We start from the raw sequence: 16497 nt of genomic DNA on the forward strand, positions 1-16497 counted from the left end.
GGAATCATCCAGGTCATTCCCTGATCCCAAACCCTTCCCTGGGGGGTGCTCAGTTTCCTTCCTGGAGGGGCTTGGAACATTTTAATCAATCCTAGGAGATTTCAGGGCTGGAAGAAGCTTTGGAGATAAAAGTCTCTTCCAAAGGCTCATTAAATTTAATTGGATTAATCCCTTTAGCTCAGGGATAATCTTTTGCTCCCATTTTGTTCAGTTGGTGCTTGAGACCTCCCAGCTGCTTCCCGAGGGCAATTCCTGAATTTCTGGTGCTGAGGAGGGTGTGGGGAAGGTTTTCCCTGCTGGAAATGGATTTTCCACTCCTGGAAATGGGTTTTCCATCCTGGGAATGAGTTTTCCTTCCTGGGAATGGGTTTTCCATTCATGAGAATGAGGTTTCCCTGCTAGGAATAGGTTTTCCAGTCCTGGGAATGGGTTTTCCCACTCCTGGGAATAGGTTTTTCCACTCCTGGGAACAGGTTTTTCACTCCTGGGAACAGGTTTTCCAGTCCTGGGAATGGGTTTTCCCTCCTGGGAATGGGTTTTCCCTGCTGGAGAGGCTCTGGAAGGGTTTTCCTTGTGCTGAGCAGCAGCAGGACCTGGCAGTGCTCTCTTAAACCAGCATTGCTTGGGGCAGCTCTGGAGGAACAGAATAATCTGATCTGGAATATGAAATAATCTGTTCTGGAGAGGCAGAGAATCTGCTCTGAAAGGGAAAAAAAACGGCTCTGAAAGGCCAAAGACTCTGCTCTGGAATATTAAATAATCATCTCAGGAGGAGCCAAGAATCTGCTCTGGAGGAACAAATAATTTGCCCTGGAGGAACAAAGAATCTGTTCTGGAATATTAAACAATCTGCTCTGGAGGAATAAATAAACAGCTTGGAAAGAGCAAAGAATCTGCTCTGAAGGACAAACACACTGCTCTGGAAGGATAAAGCATCTGCTCTGAAGGAGTAAATCATTTTCTCTGAAGCAATAAATAATCTGCTCTGGGATATTAAATAAGATATGCTGGAGGAGCAAAGAATTTGCTCTGAAGGGCCACAAAAATCTGATCTGGAGGAACAAAGAATCTGTTCTGGAATATTAAACAATCTGCTCTGGAGGAATAAATAAACAGCTTGGAAAGAGCAAAGAATCTGCTCTGAAGGACAAACACACTGCTCTGGAAGGATAAAGCATCTGCTCTGAAGGAGTAAATCATTTTCTCTGAAGCAATAAATAATCTGCTCTGGGATATTAAATAAGATATGCTGGGGGAGCAAAGAATTTGCTCCTCTGAAGCCCCACCTCTTAAGGGCCACAAAAATCTGATCTGGAGGAAAAAGTCATCTGGTCTGGAATATTAAATAATCTGATCTGGAGGAGTAAATAATTTGCTTTGAAGGAGTGAAAAATCAGCTTTGGAGGAGCAAATAAACAGCTCCAAAGGAATAAAGGATCTGCTCTGAAGGAACAAATAATCTGCTCTGGATTATGAAATATTTTGCTCTGAAGGAGCAAATAATTTGCTTTGGAGGAATAAATAATCTGCTCTGGAGGAGGAAAGAATCTGCTCTGGAACATGAAATAATGTGCTCTGAAGGACTAAATAATTTGTTGTGGAGGAGCAAATAATCTGCTCTGAAGGGACAAATCACCAGCTCTGGAATATGAAATTTTCTGTTCTGAGGGAAGAACGGAGCTGTTCCTGCTGGGTGTGCTGGAGGAGGCAGAGCTGGGAAGGACTCAGTTGGCTTAGAGGGGAGAAAATGGGTCTGTGGGGGTGGGGGGACCCAGCTGGGGCCAGAGGGACAGGGCAGGGCAGGATCTGGTGTGGGAAAGGCCCCCAAACCCAGGGATTCAGCCTTTTCCTGCTGGTGCCCCACCTTGGACATCCATCCTCCCTGTGTTCAGGGACAGCTGGGGACAGGCCCTGGAGGGGCTGGGGTGGCCTTGGTGGCCTCCCCAGGGCTGTGGGCACAGCTGCCTGGCACTGGGGACAGTGACAGGAGCCTCAGGTGGCCTTTGCTGCACCTGGGCCCCTTCCCTGTGCCCCCCAGGCCACACTGCCCACCCTTCCTCCTGTCCTGGCCCAGCAGGGTGTGCCACGTGTGGCTGGGACAGGCTGGGGACAGTCCTGGCTGGGATGGGGACAGTCCTGGCTGGGATGGGGATGAGCTGAGACAGAGCTGGGGACAGTCCTGGCTGGGATGGGGACAGTCCTGAGCTGGGAATGGGGACAGTTCTGGAGTGGGAGCAGGAGGAAGGGAAGGGCTTTGTGGGTGGAAAGGTCTCTTTTCTGTCTGTGCAAGCTCAGGGTGAGGGAAGGAAAATGGGGATGTCCAGAGGGGAGATGGGAGAGAGGGATTTGATGTAAACCATCCCAAAATGGGCCAGGCAGGGGAGGCAGAATTCCTGTATTTTGTGAGGAAAGATGGCTCCGAATCCAGGGTTATGGAACTGGTCAGCTTTGGAAAGTCTTCTGAGATGAGTCCAGCACCCCTCAGCACTGCCAAGGCCATCACTGGCTCCTGTCCCCAAGTGCCACATCCACCTGGATTTAAATCCCTGCAAGGTCAGGGACTCCCCCACTGGACCAGCCCTTCCACGAAGGAATTGCCCCAGTATCCAACCACAGCCTCCCCTGGCACAGCCCGAGGCCATTCATGGAATCCATGCCTGGGGGAAAAGGGCTCTGGGCCAGCTCTGCCCTCCCTGGGCATCTGCTCCCCTCTGATCCACCAGGGCACCTTCAGCTCCCTTGGGATTGTCACTTCCAGGGAAGGATCCCGTCCTCCCCCATTCTGCCCACATCCAACATCTCCCCAAACCCAAAGCGTGGAGCCAGCACCAGTCTGGTCCCAGTGGGGATCCCCCACTTTGCTCCTCCAGCCCCCAGAGTGTTCCCCTGAGGGTTTCTCTCCATCATTTTTCCAGCCTTTTCCTCCAAGCCCTGCAGGTCCTGCAGACTCCCTGTAATTCCAGGCTGGAGCAGCTCACAATGCACATCCCAAGGGACATCAGAGCTGATTTGGAGGGGAAAATCTCAAAGCCCCTCTTTATTTGTACCCTCAGCTGAGGCTGGAGTGTCCCCAGATGAAGGGCTTGGGGTTGGTATTCCGGGATAACCTGTTCCAGTCTGCATCCTTTGTTTTCCCCACTGTTTTTCCTGCCAGTGGAAATGTTCTGCTCCCGTCTGGTGTTTGCCTGGGAATATTTATAGAGAGGATCCGGAGCTTTCCCCTTGCCAGACACAACCCAAGCTGTGCTGGACTCCTCCCAAATCCCTCCTTTCCCGCTCCTCTTCCCATCCCAGCCACTCTGGGGTGCTCCTTTCCCTGTCCCCATCCATCCCCCTGTGACCAGAGCTGGGGTGGCATTTCCACTGCCAGGGCTCCTGGAGCCCCCTCCCGTGGGGTGTTGGCACCTGGGAAGGTGAATTTGGGAGAGGAATGGGATGAAATCCAGACTGGAGCCACCCCACCTCCATAACCCCTTAAATGGGATTTTCCGTCTCAATAAGTCGAGGGATGGGGTGGATGGATCATCACCATGGTGACCACTGGGATTGATGGTCAGCTCTCAGGTGGCCACAAGATGAGGAATTCCCTTGTTTGTGTCTCTTGGAAAATCCATCCGGATTGAGCTCTGCCTCATTCTTATCCATTGCTGGATTTCATCCCCTGCTGTTTTCTCCCCATTCCTTGAAAACCTTCCAGTGCCAGCCGCACCATTTCCTACCTGAATTCCCTCAGCCTGGCACTGATGGATATTTTTGACTTATTTTCCCTCTTTTCAGGCCAGTTCCAGCAGCCTGAGCTGCCTGGAGTTTTCCCAAGTTGGTTGGGAAATCCTGCCCCTCCTGCTGCCCCAGAGCTGGGAATGCCCTGTGGCTGGCACCGAAACTCACTGCAAATTTTTCATATTTCCATTTATTTATCCATAAAATCCTCCTTTGCAGGGGTGGCAGTAGGGGACAGGGCTGGGGGGACACCTGGAGACACTGAGGGACAAAGGGAGGGAGGTGCTGCAATGCTTAGGGATACAGAGAGGGGAAATCCTTTCCTGGAGAGGAGAAGCTCCAGGGAGAGCTCAGAGCCCCTGGCAGGGCCTGAAGGGGCTCCAGGAGAGCTGCAGAGGGACTGGGGACAAGGCCTGGAGGGACAGGGCACAGGGAATGGCTCCCACTGCCAGAGGGCAGGGATGGATGGGAGATTGGGAATGAGGAATTGTTCCCTGTGAGGGTGGGCAGGCCCTGGCACAGGGTGCCCAGAGCAGCTGGGGCTGCCCCTGCATCCCTGGCAGTGCCCAAGGCCAGGCTGGACACTGGGGCTGGAGCAGCCTGGGACAGTGGGAGGTGTCCCTGCCATGGCAGGGGTGGCACTGGGTGAGCTTTGGGATCCCTTCCCACCCAAACCATTCCATGATCCTGTGATCTCCATTTCGTCCATAACAAAAACTGGCTGGACCATTGGGCATCACTGTCCCATCCATCCATCCATCCATCCATCCATCCATCCATCCATCCCTTTCGTCCATAACAAAAACTGGATGGACCATTGGACATCACTGTCCCTCCCATCCATCATCCATCCGTCCATCATCCATTCATCCATCCATCCATCCATCCATCATCCATCCATCCATCTATCCCTCCATCCATTATCCATCCATCCATCCATCCATCCATCCATCCATCCATCATCCATCCATCCATCATCCATCCCAAAGGGGCAGCAGCTCTGCCAGGACCCCTCCTCACCCCTGGGAATTCTGCTTCCCTCTGGCTCCAGCAGCTCCTCCAGCAGCAGCTTTTCCCGTTTAATTTTTCAGGCTGTTCCAGGGGAAGCTCCTGGAGGGGGAGGGATGAGCGGGATCTGCTTCTGTGCCTTTCCGAGCTGTTTTCCCTTATTTTGATTTATTTGGGATCATCCCAGTCCCTGGGGGCAGCAGCTGAACAAGACTGGCAGATGGGTGACACCCCCAGCTCTGGATGCCGGGAGCATCCCTCCTCCTTCCCTCCCTGCCTCCGGGGAATCTCTGCTCCTTCCCCACGCCCCGCAGGTGCCAGGATGGCTACGGAGATTCTGGCTCTGCTCCCTCCTGCCCCTTCACTGCCACACGTGATTCCCAAGGGATCCTGAGGTGGGAAGGGATTTTTATTCCTTCCCCAGCATGGAGAAATCGTGGAAGCAGCATCTCAGGAGCATCCCTGCCTGCCCTGGGATGATCCCACCAGGAGAGCAGGTTATGGGACACTTGCTCCCTCCTTTTCATGATTAAAAATTTAATTTAATAGGGAGGAGCAAGGAGCTGGAATATTGAATTCCTGGCTCCTGCTCATCCAGGAAAACCTTTCCCAGCCCTGGGCTGGAGTCCTGGTGCTTTTTTCTGCTCCTGGATTATGTAAGGAGCTTTTTAATAATATCCATGGAGCTCTGGATCCTCTGGCTCTTGTCCCTCCTGTGGTCACCCTTCACTGCCACACGTGATTCCTAAGGGATGCTGAGGTGAGAAGGGATTTTCATTCCTTCTCCAGCACAGAGAAATTGTGGAAGCAGCATCCCAGGAGCATCCCTGCCTGCCCTGGGATGACCCCCAGGAGAGCAGCTTCCCAGACATTTGTTCCCTCCTTTTAATGATTAAAAATTAAGCTTAATAATTTAATTATTAAGCACTTAATAGGACATGAGCAAGGAGCTGGAATATTGAATTCCTGGATCCTGCTCATCCAACAAACCTTTCCCAGCCTGGGGCTGGAGTCCTGGTGTTTTCTGCTGCTCCTGGATTATGTAAGGAGCTTTTTAATAATATCCATGGAGCTCTGGATCCTCTGGCTCTCCTGCCTCCTCCTTTCACTGCCACACGTGATTCCCAAGGGATCTGAGGTGGGAAGGGGATTTGTATTCCTTGATCATGGACGCAGCATCACCTGGCAGGAGCATCTCTGCCTGCCCTGGGATGACCCCAGGAGAGCAGCTTCCCAGACATTTATTCCCTCTTTTCAATGATTAAATAGGAGTGAGGAGATGGAATATTGAATTCCTGGATCCTGCTCATCCAGCAAAAACTTTCCCAGCCCTGGGCTGGAATCCTGACGCTTTCTCCTGCTCCTGGATTATGTAAGGAGCTTTTTAATAATATCCATGGAGCCATCTGGCCCCAGATTTGGGATGCAAATGCAATATGTTCCCTAAAAATAGCACAGCGGCTCCATGGGGTTGTACAACACCTCCTGCTCCTCGGGAAGGGAGGGAGCTGGGAGAGGAGGGAGCAGGGGAAGCCTCCTCTCCAGGCTGGGGAGGAGCTGGAGGAGCTCTGGAGTCCCAGCTCCTGCCCCTTCCCTCTCCATGACCCAGGGACGGGGTGGAAGGTACCCAAATGAACCCAAAGTGGGAGATAAATCGGGAATTTCTGCAAGGAGGCTTTGAGTGCCAGCGCAGGGCAAGTGGGAGCTGGGGTTTCTCTTGGATATTTTTCCCAGTTGATGCTGCAGGAATTCCAGACCCATGGAATGCTTTGGGTTGGGGGGACTTTAAAGTGCATCCATTGGGCAGGGACACCTCTCCCTGTCCCAGGTTCTCCAAGGCCTGTCCAGCCTGGCCTGGGACACGTCCAAGCTGCAATTCCAGAGGAGCCAGAGGGAAGCATTGGCTCCATGCCCTAATCCCTTGGGATCAGACTGCAGAGACCCCTTTGCTCCTTTCCCAGCCTTTGCTCCTTCCCAAATTCCCTCTGTCTCCCTCTTTTCCTGGCAAAGCTGTTTTTCCTCCTCTCCCCCATTCCGGCCATTGCCTTCTCCCGGGAGGAAAGGGAAATGGCAGCAGAGGTGTCATTCTGTGGTGACAGCTGGGATGACTCCAAACCACCCTGGGCAGCCCCTTCCAGGGCCTGGCCACCCTTTCCATGAGGGAATTTTCCCTGAACCCAGCCTGAGACACCCCTGGCACAGCCTGGGGCCGTTCCTTCTCATCCTGTCCCCTTTTCCCAGGAGAAATCCCAATCCCTTGGCTGCCTCACCCTGTGTGGGAGTTGTGGAGTCAGAAGTTCCCCGAGCCTCCTTTTCTGCAGGATGGATTTATTCCCTTGATTCCAGCCAGGCTGGGCTCCCCCAGACCCCGCACAGCCCCCAGGGGAGCAGCCCCTTTTCCAGGTGGATGTGGCAGACAGCTCCTTTTTATCCATGAGGAAATTTATTGTCCCTGATTGCTCCTGGAGCTCAGCCCACAGCAAAACCACCCCCAGGACAAATCTGGAGTGAATTTCCCTGGAAAAGCTGCGTGGCCTCAGCTGGGATCACTCTCAGATTCCAGCTTCACCTCCCTGTTCCCAGGAAACTGAAACCCCAATTCCATGGAAATCAGAGCCCACTCAGGGCAGCCAAGCTGGTGAAACTGGTGCCTTCACAACTCCACATTTTCCCGGGGTGGGATTGCAGCTCCCGCTTCCTTGGAGCCATGTTTCCATGGCAATTGGATTTTTTGTTTCAATGTATATGCCTTGGTTTGAAAAGCCAGGTGTCTGCTAAGCAAGGCAGGAGCCTCCCCTGAAATGGAAAACGTAAACCCCCTCCCTACAAATTATTATAATTTTGAAATTAAGGGGCTGTCAGGCAAAGATATGGGAGTAGGAACAACAGTTCTTTATTAGGAAAAATAAAAATAAATATTTGAAATAACACTGCCAGAGTCAGAACATGCCCTGGCCGACAGAAGACTTCTGCCCCAGCTCTGACAGATGGGGATGGAACACACTCCCCAGCCACATCTTGCATTTCCAACCCAAGCCAGTGTAAATCTTTGTCTGGGAAAAACGTGAGCATTGGGAGTTTGGTCAAGATTCCTGCCTGGATATGGAGGGGCTGGAGCGGCAGGAGCCTCCCTGGGAGCACAGAGAGCATCCAGGGATCCCCTGCTCAGGAGGGCTGGGGGTGACCTGAGGACACAAATCCAAGTCCCACTTCCTGGAATAATGAGGAATGTGGGAGGATGATGTTTTACTCTTTGAGCCAGGCATTATGAGCTCTCAGAGAACCTATCACACCCGAGGTAGCCCAGCCACCCCAAATGACTTAAAATCAGATGGCATAAAAGCAGGATGACTTCTGAGGTAGTGTTGGAAACAGAAAAAGTTTTAATAACAGGCAAAACAACAAAGCCCTTACAGAGAAAAACCCAAGTTGGGGGCAAGAGGTCCTTGCTTCTGTTAAAACACTCCACAAAAGCAATTATTTCCTTTGTTCTCTTCTTTTTCTAGCTAATTACTTAGGTGGGACCTTTTGGCCTCTGTCCAGTTGGCAGCCCCAGGTCTGAGGGGGAGTCCCCAAGGTCCTGTGAGGTGTCTTTAGCAAATTGAGGAGAGAAACTTCTGGGCTTTTTTCCTTTTTAAGCAGACAATGAATAATTTAGTCACTCCGTCAACTGGGGACTCATTGCTACAGGAGGATTTGGGGAATCTGGGGGTTGGTGGGAACAGGGAGCACACCCAGAGCAGTTTTTTGGTGCTGGGAATTCCTGCAGGGGTCACTCAGGAGGTGAGGAGGTTCCTGGGAAGCAGGGGACCCCTGGAAGATGGGGGATCCCTGGGAAGATGTGGGAGCCCTGGAAGAGGGAATCCCTGGAAGGTTGGGAATCCTCGGGAGGGTTGGAAATCCCTGGGAAGGTGGGGAGCCCTGGTTCACCGTTTCCATGGTGATACCAAGCAAAGGATGCTGGAAAACCTCGGGATGACCTCAGCATCCCCCAGCATTCCCAGGCCATGTCTGGCCCCTGCTCCAGGTCCTTCCTTGTCGAGGAACACCAGGAATCCTGGTCCCAGAGGGCCCTCCAGGGATGCACATCTGGGCTCCCTGCCAGATGTGGCTCCTGGGGCTGCTCCCCTGGGCCCCTGCTGGGGTTTGGGGGCACCTGGGGGTGGGAAGAGCCCTTAGAGACACTTCCAGCCCAAGGAATTCCTTGGGATGTCATTCCCATTTTACAGAGGGGAGACTGAGGCCCAGGACAGTGCAAACCTTTCCCAGCTCTGTTCCCTCTGTCCAGAGCAGGGGCAGATTCATGGGAATTAACTGAGGAATTCCCAGATGGAGCCGTGTGGGACCTGCTTTGGCTTTCTCCAAGCAGGAACATCCCCCCTGGAGCTGCTGGCTGGGAATGACAATTCCAGAGCTGGGGATGACAATTCCAGAACTCAGGATAACAGTTCCAGAGCTGTGGGATAACAATTCCAGAGGTACAGGATTACAATTCCAGAACTACAGGGTAACAATTCCAGAGCTGAGGGATAACAATTCCTGAGGATAACAATTCCAGGACTCAGGATAACAATTGCACAGCTGGGGATGACAATTCCAGAGCTGGGGGATAACAGTTCCAGAAGTGAGGAATAACAATTTCAGAGCTGGGAATAACAATTCCAGAGGATAACAATTCCAGAGCTACAGGTTAACAGTTCCAGAGCTGGGGAATACCAGTCCCAGAAGTGAGGAATAACAATTTTGCAGCTGGGGATTCCACCAGAACCACCTCCCAGCTGTAGCTGAATCCTCATTTCCCAATAAATCAGTGCCAGGATCAGCTCCAGCTGTTCATTCCCAGGGGGAATTGGATGTGTTTGGCCAGGCAGGGTGAGAGGGAAGCTCCTGGCTTGTGGCAGCTCTTGGGATTTTAATTCCGGAGTTTTCAGGGATGAGCTTGGTCCCAGCTCTGCTGGAGCTCTCTGTAGAGTTTTTCAGGGATACTCTGCCCAAAAAAGTCATGGAGAGGCAGCAGCAGGAGTAAAAGCTGAGCTTGTCTCTGCAGCCAGCTGGGAGCAGGTGCTGAATTAATCCCAGTTTTAATTCAAGCTCCTTTAATCCTGCCGGGGAAAGAGCAGCTCAGGATTTGTTAGGAGACCCCACCCTGGGAGCGGAATGGATTTAACGTGTGGAAAAATGCAGTTTTCAAGGAATTCTGCATTGTTCCCAACATGGAATGCTATAAAACCTGAATTTCCAGGCTCTGAGAGTGGGGCTGGAGATGAAGGAAGGGGTTGGGCTTCGCCCAACATCCCAAAATAAGGTTTAAAACTGGGACATGCCAAATCCCAAGGGATTGGGATTGATTTTGAATTTATCTGACCCAATCCAAAGATTTCAGGGCTGTTTTTCCCCACATTGATGGGTGATTCCAAAAAATGGGCTCAGGATTCATTGGGAGACTCTGCTTGGTGCAGGAATGGATTTACTGTGTGGAAAAAAATGCAGCTTCCAAGGAATTTTTTATTATTCCCAACCTGGAATGGGCTAGAAACAATTTCCAAGCCCTGAGAGTGGGGCTGAGGATAAATGAAATATTCCTAACATCCCAAACAAGGCTAAAAACTGGGAGGTGCAACCCAAATCCCAACAGACTGGGATTGGTTTTAGTTTCTCTCAGCAAATGCAAGGATTCCAGGATTAATTTTCCCCACGGTGATGGTTGTTCATAAAAACTGGGAAAAGCAGTGGCTCAGCCCCAGAGCTCCAGGAGAAATTTGCAGAAAAAGCCATTCCAAATGATGCTAAAATTGGAAAAAAAATTGTAAAATTTGGGGGGAAAAAAAAGAAGTCATATTGTCAAAATTTCCTAAAATTTGAAATGCGAATAAAATAATGGAAAAATACCTGGGACATTCAGAGCCCTCTCCAGTGCCAGGGATGCCATGGAGCCCTTTGGGATTTGTTGTGTCCAGGGAAAATTCCTTCAAACCCAGATTTTTGGTGCTGCTGGGCCCTCCCTTTTCCCACAATTCCAAGAAATATTTAATCCCCACTAAAGCTCCTGGATCCCAGCACAGGTGTGGAATATTTAGGATGTAGTTAAGAAGTTCTGATCCAGGCATTTCCATCCAAGCTGGGCTTTTAACTTGCCTCTCCTAGCAGCAAACAGGAATTTTGGAAGGAATTGATTTCTTATGAGAAGGGACAATTTTTCCAAGCCAATTCCATGTTTCTTGTTTCATCCTTGTGCAGGAGAAACAAGGAAAGCTGCCTGGGGTTGGAAGCTCCTCTAAAAAAATCCCATTTCTTTTGTTTTCCTGGGTATCATCACTGATGGAATTCTGCAATTGTGAGGTTTAATCTTCAATCCCAAAGTTTTTTCCATGCTGTGGCCTTTCCCTCCCTTTCCGTGGGCAGCACTGGCTTCATGCCAGGACTTCCCATTTAAAATTCTAAATCCTGGTGGTTTTAAGATTAATTTGGATACCTGCAGGCTGGATCTTGGTATTGATGGACAGGGATTTACCCATGGACAGACCCCTGGGCATGGGAAATCCATGGAATTAGAGCTGGGGCAGGTGCAGAAATGGGCAGAGGAGTTGTGGATGGAAAATATTTTGGGAAAATTCCTGTTGCCCAACAAATTAAACTAAATAGGAGTTTTTTCATCTGAGGTGTCAGAGAATTACTGAGGCAAGCAGATGGAATCTCCTCCGGAGTGCTGGAAGGGGATCAACACCCAGCAGAGCCGTGGGGGTGGGTGGGAGCGGGAATACCGGGATGGGAACTGGGGCTGGAGCGTTGGGGGCAGCTTGGGGAGGGTTTGAGCCTGGCCTGGGCTGGGACTCAGGCAGCTGGGGCAGATCCTGGGGTGCTGTGGGGCTGTGGAGACAGCATTGGGATGTTCTCCATCACCAAAGGCATTGGGAAGAGCTGGCAGGGGTTTGTTTTTGGGAATGTGGGAATGTGTGGTTTGGGACTGGGGTTTTCCTGGGAGGTGACAGCAGTGGGGTCTCCAGAATTCCAGACTCCTGGATGAGCTCTTGGCCATGGCTTTGCTGAGCTGGGAGGTGGCACATTGGAGGGGCTGGAAGAGAGGGGATCTGAGCACTGGGATGCTCCTGTTTGTCCTGGCAAATCCCAACCTAAACCCATCCCACCTGTGGGGTCTCGCTGTGTTTGCCTTGGCGGCTCCTGGATGAGCAGGGTCTCTTTAGGTGGGATTTTGGGAAGGAATTGTTCCCTCTGAGGGTGGGCAGGCCCTGGCACAGGGTGCCCAGAGCAGCTGGGGCTGCCCCTGGATCCCTGGCAGTGCCCAAGGCCAGGCTGGACACTGGGGCTGGAGCAGCCTGGGACAGTGGAAGGTGTCCCTGCCATGGCAGGGGTGGCACTGGGTGGGCTTTAAGGCCCCTTCCCAGCCCAAACCATTCCAGGATTCCATGATCTTGTGAGGAAAATCCTCTTGGGAGAAGGCAGCAGATCTCTTTGCCAGCAGAATTCTAAATCCTGAATTCCTGAGATCCACAAAACCTCATCCAGTGTCCCCTCATTGTCCCCTTGTCCCCTGGCTGTGTGCTCCCACCCCTCTTTGTGCAGACCCTGGAGAAGCAGCTCCAGAGTTGGGAATGGCTGGGATTCCCTGCTCCCAAGGTTCTCCCAGAGCTGAAATTGAAAAGCACAATGAAATTGTAGAAGAATGCTACGGAATAGTGGGAGGCTGAGGAATGATTCATCCTCCAACAGAAACTCCTCAGATGTGGAGGTGGCACTGCTGGCCACCAGCGTGGATCTAGATCCAGGAGTATTCCAGGTTTAGGTCAAATTGGGCCTTGTTAACAACTTCCTCTGTCAATTCTTAGTCCCCGATGGAATCTGGGGTTTGCTGGGATGTGAGAGAGCAGGAATCCCGAGGAGAGGAGGTAACACCCCCGGGTGTGGGGACAGGAGCCCATGGGGCTGATCTGAGCTTATCAATTTTGCTTCCAAAGCCACTTTGTGACTTTTGTCCACTCGTTTTAGTGGAAAAGAGGGACTGATCTCGAGTTACTACACATGGATTTGGGATGTGGGAACTTCCCATCACCCCGAGCTCTGATGTGTCCAAGCCCAAAAGGCTTTTCCAGCTTGGAGCAGCTGCTAAACCCAAAATTCCTGGAAATTTAGGACATTTTTAATGTCATTTCATGACCAACATTCCCAAGTGGCCTCGGGCTGGGCCAGCGATGGGACAGCAGAGGGGCATCCATGAATTCATGAATATTCAGTACTGGAGTCCTCCTGGAGAGTGGAAACAGCTCAGGCTGGAGAGGGAGGAGCTGGTTTGGTTCAGTGATGTGGGAATGTCACCTAAGTGTCCTGGAACCAAATCTGCAGCTGGAACCAAAATTTCCAGCTGGAAAGGGAAAGTTTTCTCCTGGTTTCTCGTTCTTTGAAGTTCAGAGTTGGAGCCGCTGTTTCAGGATGGGGAGCTGGGATTGGGAACTGGGGATGCTCCTGGTGCCGATGGGAGGTGATTTGGGATGAGCCCCAGGAGTGTTCTGCTCCTGGCAAATCCTGCTGCTGGATCTCCTCCCTCACTTATCAGGGATCTGATCATCCAGGTGGGAACATTCCAGCTGTTCTTGAGCTCCTCAACCTCCCCCTTCTCTTCCAGAGGAGACGACGTTCGAGGCTGGAGTCAAGGTGCAGATCCACAGCCAGTCCGAGCCTCCCTTCGTCCAGGAGCTGGGATTTGGGGTGGCCCCCGGATTCCAGACCTTTGTGGCCACCCAGGAGCAAAGGGTAAGTCCCAAATTCCCGTTCCACCCCGGGATCCCTCCAGGGCTTCCTCCTGGGTTCCTTCTCCATAACTGATGCCCCTTGAGATGCAGCTCCATCATTAAGAGGTTTTTGACGCCTTGCTACAAATTTCTTGGATGAGGGCAGCTTTTCCAAGTTATCCCCCATGGTTATTCCCACAGTCCTGTATTCCCACAGTTCCTTAAAGTCACAGAGTAATTCCATCTCCAGAACTAATTTCATCCCTGGTGACTTCCCTGCTTTGCTCTGCCATGGTTGGAGCTGAGCTGTGGCAGCTCCGAGTGTTGGGTCCTGTCCAACCCACTGGGGTTTTCCTAGAAAAAACACATTCCAAGGGTATAAAAAGAGGCAGGAGGACAGGGCTTCCTGATGGAGAACAGCAGGAATCTTTCAGATGACACCAAAATATCCACATGATTGATGAAAAACTCTCCTGGGATACCTGGGAATCATCGTCTTCTGTGGAATCATCCATCCACATGGATGGATGGATGATGGATGGATGATGGATGGATGGATGGATGGACGGATGGATGGATGGGCAGGGATGGAAAGGGATGGACAGGGCATCATATGGTGCCTGATGCTCAAAGATTTTGGGAACAGCTCCTCGAGTCAGACCCACCAGGCCACTCCAGCAGTGATTGAAAAGATTTGCCTTCCTTAAAAATCCCATCCTAGATGAGATGTGGGAGCAGGGCTGGGAGCCGTAGCCTGCAGAGAGGATCTCAAGGACATTGGGTTAAATTGGTGCAAATTCCAGAGCTTTCCTGCAGCTGCTGGGATCCTTCCCCACCCCACTGCCAGCACTGCCTATTCCAAAATTTCCATTGAATAATGAGAATTCCAACCAGAACATCATCCAGATGAGAGAGAGGGGAAAACATTCCTCCCCAGATACCCCTTCTACATGGGAAATGTAGAGGACAGAAGAACAGATTTAGGGACTCTCAGCTCCAGGGCGTCCCTTTTTCCAGGGGTTTTGCCAGAGTTTTGCTGATGGGAGAGGGGAGGGCTCATTCCTGGAATTTTCTGACTGGTTTAAAATCATCTGAGGGCTCCAAAGCCTTTTCTCAGGGATATGGAGGGATCTCTAGCATTCAGTCCCCACCCCAATCCCTCTTCCCAGAAAGTAATTTTTAACCTAATTACAGTCATTAAAAATTTCCTCTAATTAATTATTAGTCCTCAGGGACCTTGGGCTTCCCCTACCTTCCCAGTGTGCAGCTTTTATACCAATCTGATTTAGTCTGAGTTTTTCCAACCAAATCTCTCTGCCTGTGTTGCTCCTTTAATAAACCAGAGCCAAAAGTGGAACAGCTCCAGGAAAATCGCCCAGAGACTGAGCCCAGGCAGTTATTGGGGTCCTGAACCTGGAGTTTTACATCCTGCACCATAAATATAAATGATCCTGCAGCTGGATAAAAACCATGAATAAAGAAAAAGTGGAGCTGATTTCCTATCTTCCAGCTCAGAGCAGCCTTGGGGAGTTAAAAACTCTTTTTCTGGGGATAAAAAGTGTGGGGTGGGGAAGATTTGGGATGGTGGGAGCTATGGATCCTCTGTAGGACAGAATTTGGGGTGTGGAGAGTTCATTCCTGGCTCTGGAATAATCCCCTGTGGCCCTGCTCAAATCCCTTCTGTCTTTCCCCATCCCACTCTGGAAATCAGAGCATTCCCTGGCCTTTGTTCCCTGATTTTCTGCCTTCCCAGGGCTGCAGCTGCTCAGCACCAGTGAGGATTCACATCTTGGGACCAGGGCATAAATCCTGACTTTCCACCCAGAGCTTCCCAAAATCCTTCTGTCCAGAGCCAGCTCTGGTCCGTGGTTGGCATCTCATTAAAAATCTCCCTTCACAATGAGCTCTCAGGCTGGAAAAATGGGAATTAAATCAGCTTTGCTCCTCCTCCTGCAGTGGCTGAGCCCCATGGTTCCTGCAAGGAGACACTTCTGGGATGCATCTCCCACCTTGGGAGTTAATGCAGGAGTGACCTTGGGAGGGACCTGGCAGTGGCAGGGTGGAAATGCTGAGTCAGCAGCAAAAACTCCTGAGAAAGCAATTCCAGCAGGAGCTTTGTCCATAAAATGTGGTGGATGGGTTAAAGAGACCAAGCTGCTTCTGGACACGTGGCCAAGGGAGATGTTTCATGGTTGAAAAAAACGTGGGATTGTTCATCCTGGAGGAGACACCAGGGGTGACCGAACTGGGACCTTCCAGGACCTGAAGGGGCTGCAGGAAAAATGGAGAGGGAATGTTTCCAAGGGCTGCAGGGACAGGACACAGGGGATGCAATCCCTGAAGCTCAGGGCAGCCAGGGCTGAGCTCCCTGGGGGAAGCAGGAGCCAGTACACCATGGGTGATGGAAGGACAACAGGAGGGTCTGGGTGGAAAATCCTCCCTGGATCCCCTCCCTGCCCAGGAGCAGAGGGGAAGGAGCAGGAGGGGTTCCCATGGAGCCCAGAGCTGCTGCCCTGGGGCTTTCACCCCATTTCCCATGGGATGACCCCCCACAGTCCCATCCCAGCTGGGTTCCCTGTGCCTCCCCAGGGTGCTCTGGGATCTCTGGGAGCATTTCCATGGCAGTTCCTGAGTGCATGCATGAGCTTTGTGTGCTCAATGAACAGGAGCTGGCACAGGGAAGGATCCATCACCTCCTGAGGGATCCCAAGGGAAGCCAGGACCCCCTGGAATTGGGAATTGCCCTTCAGCTCCCACCACAGCTGGCTTTGGATGGATCACTTTCCATTTTCCCCTTTCCCTGGTGCTTTTGGGTGAGCCTGGTGTTGGAATCTCCCCCTCCAGACCTTGGGAAGCTGCACTATCCCTGCAATATTCCCCTTTTCCCTGACCATGGCACCAAGGCTTAGAGGGACACACTAAAATCCATACTTTGAAGGGCTGATCCCATGGAGAAAGAGAAATTCCTCCTTCCTTCCTCTTTTCCAGGCTGGTTTTTGCAGCATCTCAGCATCACCCAAACCTC

At 51.5% G+C, this 16497-nt stretch overlaps 1 protein-coding gene across 3 annotated transcripts in view; it reads left to right on the forward strand.

Moving 5' to 3' along the window:
• The window catches only part of LOC120498401 (acid-sensing ion channel 2), a 404155-nt gene that overhangs the window by 371007 nt on the left and 16651 nt on the right, over window positions 1-16497 (forward strand). For all 3 annotated transcript variants that reach the window (XR_005626672.1, XM_039701060.1, XM_039701061.1), the window contains exon 3: window positions 13367-13494. Coding sequence is in view for 2 of the 3 variants with exons in the window: in XM_039701060.1 (XP_039556994.1) it covers window positions 13367-13494 (128 nt within the window). In the remaining variant the exon portion in view is untranslated. The remainder of the gene's footprint in view (window positions 1-13366; window positions 13495-16497) is intronic.

This window comes from Passer montanus, unplaced genomic scaffold, assembly GCF_014805655.1.
Source record: "Passer montanus isolate IOZ18808 unplaced genomic scaffold, ASM1480565v1 scaffold148, whole genome shotgun sequence".
Lineage (NCBI taxonomy): Eukaryota > Metazoa > Chordata > Aves > Passeriformes > Passeridae > Passer > Passer montanus.